Source organism: Pyxicephalus adspersus, chromosome 5, assembly GCF_032062135.1.
Source record: "Pyxicephalus adspersus chromosome 5, UCB_Pads_2.0, whole genome shotgun sequence".
NCBI classification, from domain to species: Eukaryota; Metazoa; Chordata; class Amphibia; order Anura; family Pyxicephalidae; genus Pyxicephalus; species Pyxicephalus adspersus.
Window position 1 is genome coordinate 98,410,722 of NC_092862.1, and position 23,317 is coordinate 98,434,038.

At 35.1% G+C, this 23,317-nt stretch overlaps 1 protein-coding gene across 1 annotated transcript in view; it reads right to left on the bottom strand.

The window, feature by feature from the left end:
• EGFR (epidermal growth factor receptor) overlaps positions 1 to 23,317 on the bottom strand; it is a 148,496-nt gene that overhangs the window by 11,361 nt on the left and 113,818 nt on the right. The window contains exons 10-24 of the mRNA XM_072412248.1: positions 23,225 to 23,298; positions 22,332 to 22,422; positions 21,238 to 21,434; positions 19,870 to 20,002; positions 16,809 to 16,899; positions 12,053 to 12,210; positions 10,819 to 10,857; positions 9,828 to 9,969; positions 9,180 to 9,302; positions 8,183 to 8,281; positions 3,723 to 3,908; positions 1,965 to 2,120; positions 1,565 to 1,640; positions 1,322 to 1,468; positions 540 to 637 (exon numbers count right to left, since the gene is read on the bottom strand). Coding sequence (XP_072268349.1) covers positions 540 to 637; positions 1,322 to 1,468; positions 1,565 to 1,640; positions 1,965 to 2,120; positions 3,723 to 3,908; positions 8,183 to 8,281; positions 9,180 to 9,302; positions 9,828 to 9,969; positions 10,819 to 10,857; positions 12,053 to 12,210; positions 16,809 to 16,899; positions 19,870 to 20,002; positions 21,238 to 21,434; positions 22,332 to 22,422; positions 23,225 to 23,298 — 1,810 coding nt within the window. The remainder of the gene's footprint in view (positions 1 to 539; positions 638 to 1,321; positions 1,469 to 1,564; positions 1,641 to 1,964; positions 2,121 to 3,722; positions 3,909 to 8,182; positions 8,282 to 9,179; positions 9,303 to 9,827; positions 9,970 to 10,818; positions 10,858 to 12,052; positions 12,211 to 16,808; positions 16,900 to 19,869; positions 20,003 to 21,237; positions 21,435 to 22,331; positions 22,423 to 23,224; positions 23,299 to 23,317) is intronic.

Sequence of the window (23,317 nt, forward strand, 5' to 3'; positions counted from 1 at the left end):
TTTTCTCATAATCCAAAGACAAAAAGGTAACTAAAAATGGCTGACATTGTTTCTGTTTTATTCATCAGCAGATCACATTGATGAATTTCCATGGCAAATGAATAAAACAAGCAAATGTAAAAGTAAGAATTTTACTTTGTATGACTCTGTTGTCCATGAACAGATTTTATAAACACTGTTTCTGTTGACTGCCCATATTTATCTACATTAGAAAACTCTTCTATTTAATATTTCTATTTTATTCATTCAAAGTGTGAATACAAGTACATCTACTATAGAGGTTTTGACTGTTCCTGAAAGTGCCGGAGCAGTTCATTTTTTTCCAGTGTTTTATGAATGGACAGTGGGCCCTCAAGTATATCAGGTGGTTATGTTATTCAGTTTTGGAAATGAAGTGAGAAAGGGATAGAAGGGATCTAAATGTTTGAAGCAGAAATGTTTTTGACTGAAGTTCCACCTTAAATCGAATAGCATGGGGCAATATTAAAATGTTTGATGTTGATAAAAATTCTTTGTGAAATGTATAACAAACAACTTACCTGTATGACAAGATAGCGAGATGGATCACGGGCCATCTTAGTAAATTCTGCACTTAATTCACGGAACTTGGGGCGACTCTCTGCATCTATCATCCAACCTATAATGTCAAATTTGGCATGTTACTAACATAATGATCAATGCAATTTTAGTAGTTACATTTACATTCACTTCAATTTTTTGTTTTTTTAAAAATAGATAATAAAACCTGGACCATTGGCAAGGCTGGAATAAAAAAAAAAAATGTGAGCCTTGTGCTCATTATACCTCCTGGACTCTTTCCCCCCTGGTCTAAAAGTTCTAGCATTGCAAAAATCTGAATCTTTAAATCATGGCCCTGTATAGAAGTAACTATTGCACCCCTCTGATGGTGGTCTGGTAATGGGTCTTTTTTACAGAAAGCTCCAGTAAGCAAGCAAAGTCTCATATTGCTGTACAGATGTAGACACAATGCACACAATACATCAAGATTCAAGTATGCTTATTTACATCCAAGTTAATTTCTGGAAACAAAATGGTCAAAAATGTGTCTGTGCTTAATAAAGAATGTTTATACAAAAGATCCCTGTCTAGTGTCTATACTTATGTTTTATATGTCTGGTATCTATTACAGATGACTAATGCAGTGCTTATACTAAATGCTATATAAAGTACAATACATTATACAGTACTATGTAATCCACTCTTTACAGAGTATTAAATATAATAAAGAACAATTTTTTATATAATAGAAAATGATCTAAAAAAACATTAAAAACATCTCAAAGACTCTTAATGAACTTACATTTCACCATAATCATGTACACGTCAATTGTACATATGGGAGGTTGAGGAAGACGTTCCCCTTTTTCTAAAATGGTAGAGATTTCACTAGCTGGAATTCCATCATATGGTTTAGATCCAAAAGTCATTAGTTCCCATACAGTGACACCTGTAAAGAAATTTATAACATCCAATAAATGTATCTAACATATGAGTTAAGGGATTAAACCAGTAAATTAATAATATATCTTATGGTTACACTTACCATAACTCCAAACGTCACTTTGATGGGTATATATTCTGTGCAAAATGGACTCCAATGCCATCCATTTAATGGGAACCTAATAGGAGAAAATGAAACCACTTGTTTACATTTTTTTTTTAATGTATCCTACTTATTAAAAGTATAAACCTAAATAATACCAAAAACAAATACATGTAAAAGATGAAGAAATACATGGTCTACTAATATTATCTAGACAACAATGTAACTATGTTAAAATGAATACATTCATACAGTGTACATTATCCTACATTCTTTATAAAGTCTTGCACACATGCACAACAGGGCATCTAATAAAACTTTGATACCTTTAGGTAGAACAAAACTAATATCAAATTTAAAATTGAATTACAGTTATATATTCTCAAATTCTTAAACATACCTTTCCTCCTTCTGCGTGGTATTCTTTTTCTTCTGCACCCAAAAGTTTGGCCAACCCAAAATCTGTGATCTTTACATGCTGTGGATTTTTGACAAGGACATTCCTGGCAGCTAAATCTCTGTGGACCAGTCTTCTTTCTTCAAGATAACTCATTCCCTTTTAAAAAAATACAAGGGAACACCATATTTATCTTCTCTAAATTAACCAGACGTCTTTGTTTAATTGCAAGCAGTCATTAAAATCAGATTTGTTCCATATTTTTTTCTAAAGGACTCACTGATTACTATAATAATAAGGGGACCTCACTGCATTGTGTGTGAAGTCAATACCAGATATTTTCAGCGCTATTGGACAGATAAGGCAAAGAAAGTGTTGAAGTATATGTCTGGCTAAAGTTTTTTTCACACTTGTTGACAATGTTTTACCAAACATTAAGTGAGGGTAACTCCCAGTCCAGTAACATCACCAGAAAAAAAGCTTTTGCTAACACGTACTTTACCTTTTTGAAGTCACGGACCACTAATTTCACACACTACGGACTACGCACGCGCGGGGAGCCGTGTGTCACTCAAAGGGGAAGAAACTTCCCCCAGAGTGATGTCATCATACCAGAACCCGCCCACTCTCCCATCACAAGTTCAAGCTTGCGATGGGAGAGTGGGCGGGTTGTGTCCAGAAACACAACCCGCCACCTGCGATCAATACGGGAGACGTGGTTTGTGGCTCTAGCCGGTGCGCCCCCCAGCGGGGTCCTTCTACTTACCCCGCTGTGGGGTGCACCGGCCAGAGCCGCAGACCATCAAAACTTTATCATGGACAACTGTTGGCGACCACTGCTTCAAAATACAATTTGTGAGTGGATGTCTCAATGAGGTAATGCCTGTTCTATCACAATCTCAATTTTACAAGTTTGAATTTTACCTTAACATATTCTATGTCCCTGTGGTCTTAACCATATTTTTAAGTCTCCTTTGTTTAATTTTGCTTAAAGTAAAATTATAAATTTTTTTCCTTTAGGAATCCAGAGAAGAACTTCCAGCATTTAAAGACTGAATATATACCTCTCCTCCCGTATCACTGTCTGTATTAGTCTGTCATTTGCAATCCCTATTTAATGTACAGCGCTGCGTAATATGTTGGCGCTATATAAATCCTGTTTAATAATAATAATATTATTATTAATAATAATAATAATAATAATACCTCTCTGGCACAAGTCTGAACACCACTTTGAGTCCTCCAGCACTGCAATTGTTGGCAAATCTTTAGAGTTATACACTTTCAGAAGATTTGAATGCCTACTTTCCTCCTGACTGCCTCATGTCCTGTAGTAATGTAGGGTGTGAGGGAATAAAACACAATGCATGGACAAGCTTTTGGTCCTCTAAGTGTTAAAAAAACCCCAAAGACTTTGCTAAAGGTTGAAGTGCTGGAAAACAGAGAAGAAGACACAAGACTTCCAGACCACTGTAGAGGTAAGTATTCCTAAATTCTAGTACAAGGGGCTCTACTTTAGATTTTTTGGGATACACAACGTTTTGTCATTACTATAATGTCACATTTAATCAACTAATTGCTTGTGACCTAAATGGACCCAGGTAACTGTTCTTTAAACATTTATTTTATCAAAGTTCATCTGTCTTAAAGTATGTGACAATAGCTCATTCATAGTATTCATAGTATAGTCATTCAAGTATTATACTTCTAAAAATGATGAAGGAACATTTCGTTATAGTAGGGTGACTAGATTCCTCATACCTTAGCAATCTGCACACACCAGTTAAGAAGATGTCTCGAGCCAATATTGTCTTTATGCTCCCGAACATAGTCAAGAAGACAACCAAACGGCATAAGCTGTGTAATAAGCTGGACAGTTGAGGTCAGACAGATTCCAAGCAAACGGCAAACATGTGGGTTCTCCACACTGGCCATGACATACGCTTCCTAAAATGAACAAGCAAGGCAAAATAAAAAAATTAATAAATCTTTTCTGATAAAAAAAATGCTATATATAAAATGGTATTATTGAAAGAAATCAAGCAGTAATGGTAATCATGTTTTAATTTCTCATAATGCCCACTTTAAGCTTTCTGCAGCTTGTGAATTATGGTAAAAGCTGCATTTTTCATTATTTAAGATCTCTGCTTTTATCTGAAAATGAAGTTCAACCCTTGGAAAGCAATATTTTTTTATTTCAAGCACAGGATAAATGAAAATAATAAACAGGTGTATAAATGCAAAACAAAGTTTAATGGAAAAACTCCAGACAGGTATAAAATCTCCCTTCAGAAAGTAATACTAAGGCAGAAGTAAAAATCAGGCAATTTACTGTTAAGTAAGCAAATGGTAAAAAAACAACCTTTATTTTACCAAATGTGTTTACTGGTAGCTTGCGAAACCTGACATTTACCAAGAACGTATTTACAGGCATTGCCTAACTTCATGGAAACTTTGTCATGTGAAGACGACATTTCTTATGTTTCAGCTATTGTTTCTGTATTACTTGCAACATGTATTCTGTATTTTCTTTCTCAACAAGTGGGATATGCTAAATATGATAAGTAACATGTATATAAATGCTATATTTTGACCCTATCTGACTGGGGCTTTCTACAGCTTATAGTAGATATGGTGCCACAGATCTCTTGGCAATGGTCCTGCAACCATGAATTGTTTGCATAACACTCAGACATCTGCAAATCTCGAGGCAGGGCTGGCACCAGGCTGCATTCCTAAGAAACATCTTCCAACACTTGTTTCAATGTGTACAACAGTTTTCCTGTAATATGGCTTTTTTTTAGAATAACACTAATTAATCTTTGCACAATACCTTATAGCAAGCACTTTATTCTATATGCTTAAATCACTGCAAAAGCAAATTTAGAGTGGATCCATAAATATCTGCATTCAGAGGGTCGAAATGAAAAATCTTATCAAATAAATAACGTTTATTGTGCTTATATTTTGGCTTTCCTGGTGCATCATTTCCCCCTTATCAAAGATGTTAAAAACCCTTTCTGTTTGCATGATAAATTTTATTTTTGAACCTTGGATCTCTGTGTGCAATGCAGGCGGATAATGGGTGGTGGGAGAAGCCAGCAGGGTACATTGCTTCCTAAAAATATAACAGAACTTTGACACCGTGCTTCTGCCCTCAGACCTGATGCCAGCAGTGGGCTGGTTCTTGGATGGATATCAGTCTGGAGGAGTAGGCATTGCTAGGCTGGCTGTACTTGCATTAGGAGCACCCAAGGTAATGCTCATATGTGATTGAAAAAAAAATGAAATTTAATGCATAAAAATAGAATCATGCATGTACATCCTCTAGCAAGGAGATGAGGTTAGCTGTATCTGACTTTGGGTAGCTTTTAATGCACACTGTCAGAAGCTCACTGAATGCAGTGCCAGAACAGGAAAGGAGTCTGTGCAATTTTGCAAGACTTGGGATAAGGCTGGAATTCAGCTTTAAGTTGTCTGAAGAAAAGGAATCATATAGTATTTAATTCTTGGCTGGTGCTCTAATTTGACTGCTGAAATTTGGCTCATTTTTATCTTTTTTGTGTCTTTTATTTTGTTTTTGCTGCGATCAATTCATTTACTTAATATTTCATGTTTTGTGTATCTACCTATTTCTTTGAGTGTAAAGCAATTTCCAATAATTCTCCACTGAGCCAAAATCTTGTGTTCCCCTTTTTGGTAGCACATACCAGTAAGATTTTATGCAAACAACTACAACCAAACTACAGTCAAAACACTTTATTTTGAACTGGATCGAGAGCATTTACCCTGCCAGAAAAGGAAGTGATAGAAATTCTACAACAGTCATCTAGACAAGAACAGATTTTCAGTTTAAAGAACAAAAAGGTGTATTTAGTGCTGTTTTTTCCCATTGACAACTGCAACCCCTCATTTCAAGTAAAAATTGTCAATTTGACAGGAAATAAGAAATGTTTCTAGAAGGGTCACAGACAAAAACAAAAACAACATAAATTTTAATTTGTACCCATGCAACTAAAAATGTCTAAAGTAAGGCTTAAAATATTGTATACAGTTATAGCTTTTATCAACTTAAGTACTGACTACTATAGAGTGTACAATCTCATACATAACACTCATAAAACTGCTATAAATCTTACAGTAACCAGGTATTATGCAGAGAAAACACCATATTTACCCAAGAAAAGCTTTTGCTGGCTGCTTCCTGTGGGTCTAGATGAGGTGTTAGCATACTAATTTTAGAGGCAGCAGAAGTTAGCAAAGCCATATTTACTGGAATCCTTCCTTTTATGGCTTACTATAGCAAGAGATATTGTGGGAATCAGGTGGTTAAAATTTAGTATGTGGGTTGGGAACGGCATTATGTGGAGCCAGTCCAATACATTAAATGTTTTACAAATGCTGCTCACATTTATACACTGGAAGTAATCACCTTCTATACTGTGCCACCATCTAACCATACCTACAGGTTTCCTAATAAACAGTCAACATTATATAGAAAGACACATATTTAACAATCCATATTTCCTCATATTTCCTTCATGTAACTACAATTTGATGTTATTTAAAAATCTTACTTTCACTCGATATACAAAAGAAACTCCAAAGCAAATTCATTCTAGCTTGTAACAAATATATAAAAAAAACTACTGTATGTGTGTTGCCAATCATGCAATTAAAGCTATTGTGTTACTTGCAAATTCTGAGACTGATCAAATTACATTCTAGGTATTTCCATTTGTGTAACTCTAACCATGATGAAGGTACAGAGGTTAGCTTTGGTATTCTCTAAGGTGAACACTGGGCTATTTCTGTTGTTAGTTTTATGCTTTTATTTAAATAAATATATAGTGTTTTTTTTCTAGAAAGTGCATGTGTTCAATTACTAATTTGGTACTTATCTAAGAGGAATGTATAACGGTTTTGTACTTTATAAAGTTAAGTAAAAGTAAAAAAATATATTTTTTTTTAGCCAGGTAAAAATAAAATATACATTGCATATACATGATATGTAAGCTTCTATCTAGCATCTTTAGAGCCCTTTTATACCCAGGGTAACCAGATCTGTGGTACAAATCTTCATAGAGCAACCACATAGTCAAAGGTAGCTTTTTGCTTTTGGGAACTACGCTGTGATTAAAATTACTCTCTTTCACTTGAATGAGAATGGATGGGACTGTGGCTAAGCAGAACACTGCGGCTCACGGGTCTAAAATGGCCCTTAGTCTATTTTACACATCTCTTTACCACCTGATAGTAGTTAGTATTAGATATTTAAAATAAATACCTAAAAAAAAAAATAAAACTGTGTAATCTGTAGCAGGATGGGAGAAAGGGTTGGGGTTACTGATTTAACTTGCCTGGTGATAGGCTTCATTAAGTCCTGGGATTTAAAGGGAATGCACTGATGTCTGTGTGGGCCACAGACCTATAGTATGGTTCTGCAATATGTAGTGAGAAAATGTTTGCCTGATGTACAAATATAATTGCAAAGTTTTTATTAAAAAACTTTTCGAAAATAAGACACACTGACAATATTATTTACATTCAGGCGATCTCATGCGTAAACTAAAAGACTATGACCAAAAAAAACAACAACTATGAAAAAAGCCATTTTTCTTTTTAATTAACTATATTATTATTTATAAATTAACTTTAAGCAACAGTTACTATAATGCAAAAAAAAAAAAAAACTCAGTAAAAATTTGTTTTTCCACCTGCATGTTATTACACTGCAAACAAAGAGGTATTCATTTTCCATAGTATTGTGTAGCAGGCTTGACGTATTGCATGGAATAAAGCCAGCTAACCTTCCACTGAAAACATAGCTTTTGCACCCTCAACACTTCAATCTGCAGAAATATGAACAAAACTGAGTCTTGTTTGCAATTGTTTAACTTGGAAATGGTGAAGGTACATTGTGAACTAATGAAAGTATGCCTGGCATTTGGTTACAATTCACTGAAAAATGCCCTTCCTTAAAACAGCCTATGGGAATTAGGGAATTGTGGTTACCAAAAGCTACACAGAGAACTGCAACGTGTTTCATTTGTCATTAAACCAAAAGGCGTATGAAAGAATAACATTGTTTAACCAAGTATTAAAAAATAATTAATGAAAGAATATTTATCTTTGAATGTGAGGTTTGCATGAAACAAAAAATTCTTATGAACCAACAGACAAACTTTAGTCAGAATGCCCATCATATCTAAGACACTCACATCCAAGATTTCCTTGTTGGCTTTTGGTGATGTGGCCTCCCGTAATTCTTTAATAGCTACAGGAATTTTTATGTTCTCTCCTTCTGGAATCCAGAGTCCCTGTTAATACAAATCCATTTATTTAATAAAAGAAAGACATTATTATAAAACATACAAGTGTTATAAATGTATATTATCTAAAGGTTTTATCCTGGAAAAATACATTCTTTCCATGAAAGGTTTAATACAGTTGGTTTTAGAGAACAGAGTAGCTCTTCACGCTGGCAACCTACCATACCAACCTGGTGCCTATATTTACATTTACAGCTGACCCCCCCAGTTCTGACCCCCATCGTTTCTTTGTTCAGTCTGATACTTCTAGGTATGGGGGGGTCATGTGACACACAATCAATTTTCCCAAAATTAGGCAATATTAGGCTAAGTGGCCAAGCAGCAGGCTCCAGTCCCTTTTAGACAGGAAATATATAATTCAGTATGTACTAGTTGACAGTTTTAGGTACTGCTAACAATTGCTGATAATTATGTAAGGGAGGTTACATAGTAGATGGAGCAGACAAGTTGCAAGTAGACAGAAAAAAAGTTACTAGAATACTCCCCTACCTTCCCTAAAGAAACAACCATATGTTTGCCTAAATTCCTAATTGTGTGTCCTACAAGCACATGCTAATAGGCCAATCTTTTATTAATGATCCTTTGTAGCCAGATTTTTCAAGCCACCACTAAATGAATATAGGCACCTTAAGCAAAACTATAAACTTCCAAATGGGCTGCAATGCAGTGATAAAAACCAGAAATGAATCCTCAGTTATTTGAATCAGACAGTAGAAATATTTCATATTTATTCTCTTCATCTTGAAGAATAATGTCTGTGTATAAAAACTCTCCTGAAATATGACCAACAAACCTGTCTACTGGACGAATGAATCCCAAACTATAATAAACATTTCAAGCCATTCCTCGTCAATAATGGGTTTTGGGGTATAAAACTTTATCTTACCTGATATACTGTGCCAAATGCGCCAGATCCCAGTACTTTAATCTTCTTGAACTCTGTCTCCTTCAAAATTCGAAGAAGTGCTTGGTTAGGTGCTTCACCACTGGGTGTGATAGGTTCCACGAGCTAGAATGAAAATTGTATAGTTATATTGGCTATTTTTTTCTTAGTTGCTTTCAGTACAATCCAAAGCAATTTATCATAAAAAATAACGTTTGTGGAGTTTCTATCAGGACTGACATACATACCTTTCGATTTCTTGATAAGTGTACTGATTTCAAACTGAAAAGTTAGGTAAGTTTGTTAGGTAAACCCTCACAACTTGAAACCCACAAGCAAAGCGAGGATGAGGGTAATCCACTGACCCAAGGATAAAGTAAAGATCTGCATGATTCCATATCCCATGTTTTGGAGCTTCTGGGGCTCATAAAGGATATCTATAGCTATATGTAGGCATTTCTGCTCCAAGGTCATTTACCTACAGGGACTATTCTGAGGGGTATCACCATTATGACATGTGAGTAATTTCAGTTTCAAACACACAACATTATATATCTATATTTAAATGTGAACTAAATTATTTGTATACCTTATAAATTTAATGTGCACATGATTAGCTATGTGATGTATTCAGCTTTGATCTCTACTCACCTCCCTTTCTTGTAGTATCCTGCGCAAAGTGCGCTTTCTGTTAATCCGATTCCGACGGATGAAGAAGAATGTAACAAGACCAAACATAACAGCTGCAAGGATGCAACCAACGACACCAGCACCAATGTACGCCACTTTAGATCTACAAAAAACACGACAGCAAATTATATCAGTTTACAAAAAATGTGACATTCTAAACAATACCTAAAATTTATATTAGGGAATTACTGTAAATGGGCAATTTTTATCAGCATTGAATTTCATTTTGGATTTTAAAAAGGTATAGTACAATAAGCAAAGTTATGTAAACCTTAGCAAGCATATTACATAACTTATTGTTTTGACTTTATATATGAAATTTAGGTTGTTTGCTATATGTTATTGTTTTTTGCCCATTGTCATTGCTGTATATACAGCCTGAACACAGTTAGCTTGTAGGAAACATAAAGCCTACATTCACATCTCTGCATTTTCATATGGTGCTTTTTAAAGTGTATATTTTTATTTAGTTGTTAATGAAAAAAGACCTGACAGCTCGGGGTGTAATACCCTAAATTCTAAGCTGCCCCCCACCGTAACTCTTTTTAAAGCTATCCTTAGTCTTATAGGTTGCATCATGACCCCACTCCCTGCACTTAAAGTGATGCAGAGGGAAGTCCTGAGAATGCTATGTACCGTAGGTTCCTTTCTCTCTGCATCATTCCAGGACAGATGACGGCTAGAAATTTACTTGGGGGGAAGAGGATCCAGCATGAGTGGGGTACAATGCTTAGAGATCGAGCTTTGATGAATCTTTCACATGTGATTCTATGCATCCCTATGGAAGATGCACCAAATGTGAATTTATTTTTTAATGCACCATAGCTGCACAGCACCAAAATTCAGTGGTGTAAATAAATGAAATAAACCAACAAAAATCAGATTGACAATACCGGTATATCTGGTTGCATAGACAACCTCAGTGTTCAAAAAGATAATTTACTAATCTTACCCAGGAGGTTTACATCCTTCAATTCCTGGACCTGTGCACCTGTTGGAACAAAATATATTTACTTTACATTTCCTAATAGTTACTGTTGCAACAATATTTCATAGCAGTGGCAAAGCTACTTTATTTCTCAGTTTTTTTCCTATTCATAAAACCAAAAACAGAGAAATGCCTGAAGTGCCCATAGGGAAGAAAGAGTAAAACATAATTCCACCTGTTTAAATAGAGATTTCATAAAAAGAGATAGTCATAAGGCCAAGAACCTAACTATATCTATCATAGACAATACTAGTGCATTGTGTCCCAGGACTAAAGGGTGCCCAGAGCTGTCTGGCCCTGCAACATGAATTATAAATGGGGACACATCACTCAGCAAATATAATTACATTCTTTTTTATCATTTAGGTAAATTTTTTACTTTGCCATAAATCAAATATTATTTTGAATTACTAGATAAACTGCATTTGAGATGTCATAAGGCCAATCCTATTGTTTGTAAATTCCCCCACCTACTAGATTGTAAGCTCTTTGGGGCAGGGTCCTCTCCTCCTGTATCACTGTTAAATAAATCCTGTTTAAAATTATTATTATTAATAATAATAATAATAATAATAATAATAATAATAGTAATAACTTGAGTTATATTCGAGATACAGGGTACCAAAACTGTAAAATGTTCTAATCTGAATTAGATTTTGGAATATTTACATGCACTTAACACTTGCTTTTAATTTACAATTACAGATTGATCATGAAGGGTGAAAATTTTTATACATATATTTTGATAAATATTTATTTTACATACTTATACATATAAAAAAAGAGGAGCTACACAAAAATCAGAATATGCAGATTGACCTGTTCCTACTTTTTTGTGTTTATTGTAAATCAGCCAGCAGAGGGCAGCAGTGCTCAAGACATTTTAATGTACTGCTACCAATGAATCAGCCTTCAAGTGTTATGGTTTGGAAATCATTTAGGATGATTTTGTTTTCCCAGAAAAACAATAAAAAAGAGCCAGATAAAACATGGGGGTTTCTGACCCCACATGTATGTTTTATCTCCTAGAGACAAGATCATAAATGAGGTCTTTGTGTGTGCCATATCAGCAGGTAAATAAAGTGAAAATATATTTAGGACTAAAATTAAAATAACTCCAAACAATGATCCGCTATGGATGCTAAGGCCGCCACCAATTTAGGAGCTGCATTTTTTATTTATTCCATTTTACACTTACCCAGTCTTGCATTCTGGGCTACAGAGCTGACAGACTCCATTCTGATCGGGATATTTCGAGAATATGGCAGTATTTCCATCGTAGAAAGCCGGGGGACAGGTGTTGACACAAGTGTCATCGTCAATATAATTGGCACATTTTATACACTGATCGGCACCCTGAGAACAATTCAGTAAAAAAGATTTAGTGCAACATAATGGGTTTGTAAGTTACATTTTTCAATTTTCTTAAGTTACAATGTACACTATTTTTATTATATATATATATATATATATATATATATATATATATAAATATATAGAGTGCTGCTGTGAAAATAATGACATGACTTTGGACTATGTAAATCTCTGTGTAATGTCTGGTCTATAAAAAAAAATTTTATACCATAATGAATAAAATAATCAAATGCTATTTTTCAATTAACTAGATCTAAACATTATCTAGATAACATTATATTTTCTAAAGAACATTTTTTAAATACTGTTTCTGCCTAACTACATAATTACTGCTCATTACTCTCATCTCATTACCGCTGATTTTTTTCAGCCACATCCTGTCTGCATGCACAAGCCCCAGCATCAGCAGTACATTGCTCTAGACTGGCATCCAAAGAGTGATAATAGTGAACAATGGATGTTTAATGGGCTGACAATGCTGTTCCTACAAATACAGGTATATAGTTGTAAACTCATATGTGCTGCTAAGGAATGCTAGAAGATTTAAACCATGAGAATGACTGATTGCTGAAAGAGAATACCAGATGGCTCTTAAGACCATAGAGGCAAAGTGATCATATATGATGATTTTGCCATCATGATGCAGTGATTAGTATATCTTAGAACATCTTCTGGCATTGTCAAAAACACCCAGCAAAGACCAGTATAGACTTGTATTGAACCATGAACCCTCTACCCATATCTCTACCTACAATCAACTTTAACTATTACATTTACTTGCACAAGCAACCAAACCTGTTAGTCCAAAACACTCAAACCCATCTTTTACTACTGCCATAGTGAGATGCTATATCACACGATACTGCCAAGTTACATAAAGACTGCCAAGGGCTGCCAATGCTAGACATTAAAGACAATGCACAATGCCTTCCACATGCCACTATCAAAGACTGCCCACATTAGAAGGAGAAACAATGACTGTCATTTTGTTAAAGTTTATGCCATGGACTGTTTGTATTAGCCTGCTAAGGTGGGAGATAGTGCCAGATATTACCACATGGTCCAAGACTGCCTATATTAAATACAATGACAGCACTACAGGGAATGCTCAGTGTAGAGAGGCTACCAAAACGTGAAAAAGTGGCCATGTACAGTAAGACTACACATATTTGCCAGCTCCAAATACTGGTAATCTTAAACTGCCTGAGAATAGAAAAATATATTGCAAAGCTGTACTGTAGAATCATATGTAGTTGGTGTTACAGAGCAGGCCAGAAAAGATGAGTGTTGAATTTAGTCCCATCACTAAGGCTGTTATAGCTGTGGAAGATGAAGTAGAACCCTCTTTGCTGAAGAATGGCACATGAAATAATGGTGCTTACCATGTGTACCTTGTAGGATCAGGAATGACTAGGAAATGTCAATCTACCTAGCAAACTCGACTTTCCTGCATTGTTCTGCATTACCACCTACATACTAATCAGGACATATCTTATATTGTACAAATCTCTACTCTCTTATTCTTTATGATTTACACTTCCCATGGACCCAAAACCAGTCTAGGCAGTGTTCTGTCTGAGTCTATTCTAAAGAGACTCCTCGCAATGATCTTTAGGTAAAAGCAGTTAGGTAAGGTTAAATGTAGAAAGGTGTTACCCAAGATAACTGGCATAGAACATGACTGCTATAGTCAAAGAAATGTAAAATGATACAAACCATTATTTCTTTTTAATATGTAAGAAAAAAAGGGTTTTGAACATTTACTTTAATGCATTCATATCTGACCACTATTTATTATTTCTGTCTACGAACAGCTAAGCCAAAAGATATCTCCATCATCTATACAGTTTGTAGGGCATACACTTTCCTTAATGTAAAATAAAGAACAGTCATCACCTTTGTATTCAAGTATAACTACAGACTAATAAGATAACAAATAGAGAATTATGAATACCTTTCATAAAAGAATGGTGAGTAATCTCTGAACTGGTTAATTCTTTTCAACATGGTCTGACACAGTGTGATGCAGATAATGCTTTAGACATCTGGTGTTCCAAATTTGTCCAGATGTTAGTCTTCAGCATTACAGCTCTGCACTGTGCTCCACAGAATGTAATGTGTAATACTATCTACTTCCTGGGCTGATTTAATACTTCCCATTGATGAACAGTGCAGTCTTATCAACTTCCGAGAAAAAATATGAAAAGCAATTAGAGTAATGTTTGAGGGATAAGATAGAAGAATTCCTAAATGGCTGTGGATGTATAAAAAAAATCGAGCATACAGCCAGAAAATATGACATTGATAAAAAAAAGTATATTTTTTCTAGTTGTTTGATTAAGGAATAAACTCCCTCAAATGTTTCCTAGTTTTCTCAGCAGTCTGCTGAAGCGGTATAAACATTTTTACACCAGCAAAATGCTTACTATTAAAAGAAACTGAACTAAAAATATGCTGCTATTCCTCACTTCTTCTGAAATAGTTAAATCAATCATATAGTTAGTAAAGTCAGAGAAAGGTCAGAAATCTAAACTTGCATCAGGTCAATGACTCAAAAATCTTGAAGCCCTTTCAACCAATATAATAATAACTATCAATCAACATTTTAAGGAGATCAGCAACAGCAACCTTTGCTCTTTTTGTACTCAGTTTCTTTATTGGTGTACAGGAAACCACTACCAAATATTCTTTTCTGGACAACTTTCTAGATTAAAGGATTAATCAGTGGTCCGGCCAATGTTGTAAAAATGAAAATAAAAGGTTATGCTGACAATTTACAAGAATTTAGTTTTTTATTTTCAAGTATTTAGGCCACAGAGTCCTGTAACATTGTATTACATAGAAAGACTTCCCATGACCCCAGTTTGTCACATTCTTGAGTTCAGATGCAGTAAATCATGAATAGCAAATAAAGGCTTTCTTCATTATAGGTAGAAAGGGAAAACCTTGTTAAACATTGGACTCAATGTGAACACCTTGCTTTCTATGCTTTCTACCCTTTGTTCTTTCATCTTGGAGAGAAATAGTTCTCTTGTATTAGTCTTTCAAAAAGACTAGTTAGCTAATTTATCTAATTATGTAGCTAATTTACTTAATAGCTTCAAAAAAAGGGTTGTTTTCAAAAGCACATGATACAGTCATCTACTAAGTATAGATAAGATGTTGATCCAAAGATTATTAAAATGACTTTGAAATCCAGGATGGAACTTATTCCAAGGACAGCAAATATGCCCACATATTATACTTTTTTGGGTGGATTTGCCAGTTTAGGGTTTTGACTGTTCAACACAATAATTATAGGTCTCTTTTTTGTTTAAATCTTGTAGGTGTGCCCAAGGGTCAATGCAGAAAAAGCAACACACATTTCGGCTGTGTTAAGCTTAAGCAGGGTTTGCAAGTCCCCCACCCAAAATGTATTGTGTAGCAATCTCTAGGACCTCCATTATGCATAACCAAAATCCCAGAAAAAAAGGTGAAAAGTTTGTCACTTTATATTACATGATCAGGACCTTTTTAATCTTTTCTATAGGGCTAAGGATAAAAGATGCAGCCTGAAAAACTAGCAAAATACTCTCACAACTTCACTAAATGCAAGTGAATTTTCCCATAGGGAATCATATTGTAGGTCACATTGAACTACCAGATTTCTTCACCAAGTAGTGCAACAGGTAAAATCTAAAATGATATAAACCCATACAAAGAAAATCCAAGGCTAGGACATTTCATGCAAGATCATTAATTATCTACTCTTTAATTATTACATCTTGTATAAGCTACATAACGGTCAGCACAGCTAGCTAGAAAATCTACTGGTGTGAATTTGATAAGGAGAAGCAGATTTCCCACAGTCCACCATTCTTTTTAGGGGGACTGCCTATGTATAGCCACCTTCATTGTTAAAGTTATGTTAAGTGGTGGGATCCCTGTGGAATAAATACGAATATAGTTTATGTTTGGGCAATTACATTCTTATGTTGCTGCTTTAACCTCTTTGTGATTCAGTGATAACTGTAAGAAAGGCAAACTATTTTCCTTAAATCCATATGGACTTTGCTTCATGTAGTTACCCATAATCTTTATGAGAAACATCTTTCACACATATTAAATGTACTAAGTTAATCAGTTTTCTCATCAACATACAAGAAATAAGAATCAAATTTAATCCTTCTTGGAATTCATGATTCAAAATCTCTAAAGTCTAACGTGATATGTGCTTGGAAAGAGCCATAGTGTCATTATAAATAAACAGCTGAGTAAATGACTGAACCCACCACAACGTTTTTTTCCCTTGCTTGGTCCTATTGAGACCAGATGTGCAACAATATTTGCAAAGAAAATAAAAAAAGTAATGAAAAACAGTTATCCATCCTGTTACTCTTTCGTCTGTCTATCCCACCCCAGAATACAGGAAGTTTAGTTTCTGAGAAGTTAGGCTTTCATTCTTCCCCCTTCATCTTTCCACTGTTGCATTAACACAGTTTTTGTAATCATGCAGCACATGTATCATTGTTACCATCCTATGAATCATTTTATGCATACCATGACTTAAACATATATTGTGATGAATTCAGCATACTTACTGCTCCAATGCATGTAAGAGAATTATTCTGTGGTAAGCACTCAGAGTGGCATGAGAAACAATGGTCATTTTCAATATACTCTCGAGGTTCCCTGCAATAAAAATTAAAATCTTGATATCTTTTTTGTTCAACTAACAGCAAACACTTGAGAATTTACACAACCAGATTTATAGCCTGTTGTCCCCATACTTGATAACTCAGTTTGAATCCCCCTATGCCACAGTTCTGGGCTTCCTATACATCCTAGCACCCCCCTATAACAATTCTCCGGTACTTTAACATAAGTGGTATCAGGTCTCCGACCTTCACTTTCAGGAACGACTTGAGCAGCTTGCAAAATGACGTCACTGGAAATATTGTTATTAATTTTAAAACGTTTGTTTCTTCTTCAGTTACTAATGCTGAATGGCAACACAGCTGTTCTGCTTCTTTTAATTAATAGCAGAATCCCAGAAGCTAAAACAGAGATTTTACTAAAAAGAAGAACATGGTGAACTGGAAGAGATTGGACCAAAATTGAAAAGCCATATGTCTGTATTGTGAATTTGTAACACAGACCAGCATTGTAAACTGTTCAAGGTATACAAAGGAGGTATAATATCTGATGTTTTTACAAGTGTTATAAAAACTAGAAGGTTTTATTCTCATGTGCAATATAGTTATTATAATTTGGACAGGTAATTTAAGATGTAGGAATTCCTCAGAAAAAAAACAGATGTGAACAAATGAAGCTTTTTACCCTCCAAAATAAAAGACATATAATCACTTTAGTGTTTATTTAACCTTAAAGAGACCCTGTCTCCAGACTATTCAGTTGAAACGCAATTTTTCCATTATACATGAGGTCTAAAACTACATGGCTGCAGATGTTGAAGTGGAACTATGACCAAAATTTTTACTTGACTTTTAAAATTTGAACAGCCCTTTTATGTAAAGTAAAAATGATCTTTTTTTTTTCTTAATACCCTTTATCTTGAAAAAAAAAAGAGTGAAGCCCTTTCCCTTTTGTTTTTATTGCAGCAATGATGAAGTCAGAATGGGAGCGCAGAGACTCCTGGGATTAGGGGAATCCTACATTAAGGGAAAAATGCAGATTTCACGCATGCACAGTGAGATTGGTGCTTATTTTCCTCCTTTACAGCAGGCTATGTTACCTGATCTCATGCCTGCGCAGTGCGAGACCAGGTGACATAGCCAGAAGAAGTTAGAAGAAGTCTTGAAGATGGAGGGGCAAAGGAGGATTACAGGATGACGCTGGACCCAATAGAGGACAACTCCAACGGGACTGAGGGATCTGCAGAAATTTAGGTGTGATTTTTTTTTCCAGTTCAGTTCCACTTTAAAGTGATGTGAACTGAACCGCAAAGGGATTACAGGCCATCTCCTGTCCTCTAGTAACAACCTCAACTCAACCATATTAAACCAGGGCATACTATGGTTGGAACATGTCCTCATTCAAGACAATGGAAGCAGCTGCCTGCTTAAGGGCAGCCAGAAACCACATGTTGCATCCAGAAACTGTGCCGCAAACCACCACATTGTGAACACAACCAAGTACAAATGCATGCAGAAAATGGTTCTTACTGCTCCAATACAGTTGAGGGCACAGTTGCGGTTTGCATCACATCAGAAATGAGTATAAAAACTATCACTCAAAAGTTCTAAAGCACACTGCATGTGAATAAAAAATATTGATGGAAAGTAAAGCATTAAAAGTACGTGATTTCTCTTCATTTTGCCTGCAATTTCTAATTCAGTGGCAGGGTCTCTTTAATATTATTTGCATTATCATATTTAATTCCCTCTGTCTTAAACCTTTTGATAATTAACAGGCAGTTTTGCAAAGCTGGTTAAAGTAATCATAGGATATATTTCTGTTAAAGCAAAGAAAACAGCCAAACAAATCCCCTCAGACTAAGAAATGTAATCCCTTATAAAATAGAAAAGCTGTTCTCTAATTATACTTCTATGCATTTACTAAATCTTGCTGATGACACAGAAAGCTAGATTTCCAGGAAAGTTAAAGGTCTGGATAAGACCTAGATTAAAGGCAGTGTTAAGGCAATCAGGAGTTATGTGTTCAGTTCATCTAGGGCATTCTGCGTATTTTGAACCTAAACACAAAAGCTCTTCTCCTGAAACACCAGCCAGGTATTACGCAAATCACCACGACACTGACTGCTAAAATTAGTGTTCTAATTACAAAGTCTGCACTGAAGATTTTGTGGTGGTGTCTGAGATACATTATACTATGGAAAAATAAAATCCCGGGAGGAAATACATTTTCCATTTCTTTGTCTCTAAGCAAGTACTTGCAAAGAGGATGTACTGGGTGAAATAAATATCAAGAATAATTAAGTAGCTGAGCCATAGTTTGACATGTTCATTTGACATGATTAGGTATCCAAATATGTATATTGTACATTGTACTGATTAATTTGTGCCCTTTAATTCCAGTTTTGGTGCAGGCTCCCAGCTCACTCCTTTCTTACCCCACTGCTCTCCTGCTGTATATTTTAATTTTTTTGTCTAGACATACCTTTTTTCAGATGTGATGCTATTAACACCGTTCTTTGCATCAATATGGTGTGTATGACACCCTGCACTCATAGAAATGAAGATGAATGCCATTTAATGTAAAGCACTAAGAACATCTAGTGGTGAAAAAGAATTACTGCATAAGACAGTTCTGGAAAAGAGGGGAGTATTAAAGCCCAAGTGGCTTATGTTTTGTTGGAATAAACCCATGCTTGGGGAATATTTACAAAAAATGTTGGGATGTGCTAGATGGAAAGACTCCTTTATTTCTTGCCCACTGGCTCCCCATGTACCTAATTAGTTCACTAGTCCTTTGAAGCCTATTTTATTCTTTTTTTGCAGCTCTATGCCGCAGACTATGGTGGACCATGCCTGAACAATGTATCTCTGCAATGCAGAATGTACTCTCAATCAGGGATACTGAAAAAAAGTTTTGAAATTACATCAACACCTTTAACATCACAAAATCAAAGTTTTTATTAGCATTTAGTGACTGGGTTTAAATCTGTGTAAGTAAAATTACCCTGTATTTATGTTGCAGGATGGTACACATTCTTTTCCCCGTTTATATGCTTGACATGAAATACACTGGGAAGGCCCAGGTCCCCAACAGCCCTGGTCAGAGCATAAATGATGGCAAACATTTCCTTCCAGAACTGCAAAAAAAATAAAATAATATTGAAAAAAAAAATTGCATTCCACAACACATTGTTTATTCTTGGCTAATAATAAAAAATGTATTATAAACAATAAAAGCCAACCATGGACAACAACCTTTTTTTCCCTAGCACTGCATTTACATGCTTATTTGTAACAACATGGGATATATATTTATGTTCCTAGAAAATATTATACTTTTTCTACACTTTTCTTAAGTATGATAGATACATACGTTGAAATAGTGATAGTAGACAAAGACCAATGGTCCACCCATTCTAACTCGTTTTGTTTGGTTTTAGATCTATATTTGTCCCAAACATGTTAAAATTCAGTCACTGTTGACTGACTCATTACTCGTGCTGGTCTGTTCTAAAGGGCCACCACTTTTCAATAAAATTATCATTATTGAGCTTTTGGACTTCTCGTTTAATTTCATGTGTCCAAGTTCTATATTTCTGCTTGATTTTAAAAATGCCCTCAAGAACCCTTTTTACACCCTTAATACATTTAAACTGCACCTGAACTCAGATTGTCCCTTTTAGATCTTTGATACATTGCCCTGTGTATTAGTATTATAAAACATCACTTATTTGTCTCTCAGTAGTCCCATTTATTGGATCATTTTTAGTTTTTTAATTCTCATACAGTAGTCGGTGCTAAACATTAGCCACCTCCCTACAGTATAATTACTTGTTGACAGTCACTCCGTATTTAGAAATGACAGGTAGCCAAGCCTAAACAAATGAAGAATTAATTGTGTGATGCCTGAAAGAACTGTCAGCATTTGCAAAAGCCAATGTGTCCCACAAGCAATATATGGCAAGTGTTCATTAGTTTACACTTGGCTTTATTCCAGAAAAATTCAGGACAATATGTGGCTGTGACTAAGAGTGATTCAAAGTCTACACATATAGAAGGGCAGGTTCTGGGCTAGCTCCTGAGAGAGAGACATGCAGACTTCTGGTTTATTTTTACATTTTTATTATGCCCCCCACCTATTCTTTTATTAGGATTGTTGAAAGGAAGGCATTTTTTACTCTGATAAGGATGGATCAGCCACAGTCCCAAAGTGTTCCATTATAGTAAATTCTGGCTCTAAATACATTATTGTCACAAATAAATCCAGGCCCCTACAAAAAGGTGTGCACTATAGGTCAGGGAAGAGTGCTATGGTTTGCAATAAAGGCATTTTATCCTTTTTTACAAAACTTCATGTTTTTGCATTACTTACTGCAATCTTCCTCAGGTCTGTTTCCTTCAAATTTCGTGTTCTGGTTTGTTCTGAAGATAGATGTCCAGTTGATTGAATTAACATAGCATAGATTTTTGTTTCCCTTAAGTATCACATCGCCATCGCTCACTTCCTTGAGGGATTGGAATCCCAGAGATTTTATTTCTTGGGTCACTATACCTAAAGAGTATCTGCCACTAAAATAAACAACACATTTAGAACTCTACTATATTCTTGTTATATGTACATCAACATATTATCAACATTTATATAGGCCCCCTTTCCTAGCTTTAGCCTGACAGTTGTAAGTTCTGGCCACAGTTGGGATTTACAAACACACAACATCCTGACTTGTTTCTACTGCAATGAACACAAGTTTTGCACTTCCTGAATTAGTAACTGGACAGTGAAGGAGAAGACTGATGAGCTCATCTCTAATCTCTCTGTCCCTCTTTTTTACCTCATATCAGCGTGTCCATTGTTAGCATTTTGGCACTGCCGCGCTTGCAACAACTGGTTTGCTATTTTTGCTACCTCTGCTCCTCCCTGTCTAAGTTCTATGATAGCATGATTTGGAAGAGGCGTTACCAAATCAGATTAATGTTCTTACAGTGCTCATATGTAAAAAAAATATATTGATCATCCTCTTTGGAATGTATTAATGAATACAGGGCTGTACAACTTTTTGTCTTTTATACAAGTCTAGAGTTCGGCTTAATTTTTTAATGATTTTGCACAAACTTTTTGACAACACTTTCTTTAAATCTAACAAGTATTTTTTATAGGACACACCCTTCAGATCTTTATAACAATCTAACATTTGCCTAAACATTCCCTCTTGGGAATCAAAGACTTCCAATGGAACACAGGGACTGGAAGATAATGTTTGAAGAAATGTCAGATTTCCTGTTTTATAAATAGAGCCTGAAAAAGGCTTTCCCCGTCATGGTGTTTTTAGCACACTATCTATAGCCCATGAATGCTAATACTAATTACGTCTGTTTATAAACAGCTGATTTAGGTAATATATCACTAAAATGACTTTTGATTCGTTTTTTCATCTCTCAACTGTGCTAATATTTAAATTTACTTACTGTTGTTTTGTCCTGCCTCTGATTATTTCAAGATTTTCAAAAGCACTTAGGTCAGTGTAATTGGATGGCCAGTACTGAATCAATAGGAATCCTATAAAAGAAATTGGAACAACTGAAATATTTGGGCTTACAAATACCAACAAAAGTTATCAGGTTGTTAACGTTTGCATGCATTTTACTACTCTTTATTCTTTACAAGAACTACCTTGTAATCCATAAACATAAATTCCAAGTAGAAAACTTCTACCCTCTATTGTGCCCTGAAGGCACTGTGGAAAGAATGTTGTAGAGTATTCCCTGTATTACTGCGTTCATTCCTAAGTTTCCTAAAATGTGAATGGGTCCAGGAAAAATGATGGATAAACCTGTCAACTCTTTCAAACTTTAAAAGTCATTTTGTTAACAGACTTTCCTGACTATGGGAGAAGAGGCTAAATGGTAGGGTGGTGGAAAAGACAGAGAAGTCAAGCCCCTAATAACAAAGTCAAACCAGTTTCAAAGGGGTGTTGTAGAAGGTGCAATGTTATGCATCAGGTGGAACCTATTTTGAGGAAAACATCTGCTCTCTTAAAGTATTGTTGAGGTATAAAAACAAAATAAATAAAGAATACATTATGAAGCCTGTTTGCTATGGCCAAAAATGTTTTTCTGTTGTCCACGTTTCATACATTAGGTTAGCTTTTTAAATATGCTGCTAGTATTTTTATTAGAAACAAAACCTTATGTTCTCTTTAGGCTTACTTAACAAACATGTAGTAAAAAATGCTAAACTGGTGTCAATATTTATGTCTTCTGGTCCAAATCATAATTCAAACAAAACAAACTCATAAAGATCATGACACACCCAAAACAATGTGATGACCTTAATATCTGCTTTCACATTATTCACATACCTGTTATTTCTTTGATAGTTTTAAAGATGGTCAGTTTTTCTGGATTTAATGGTGGTGTGTTCGTAAAAGTATCACTAAAAAACAAATACATTT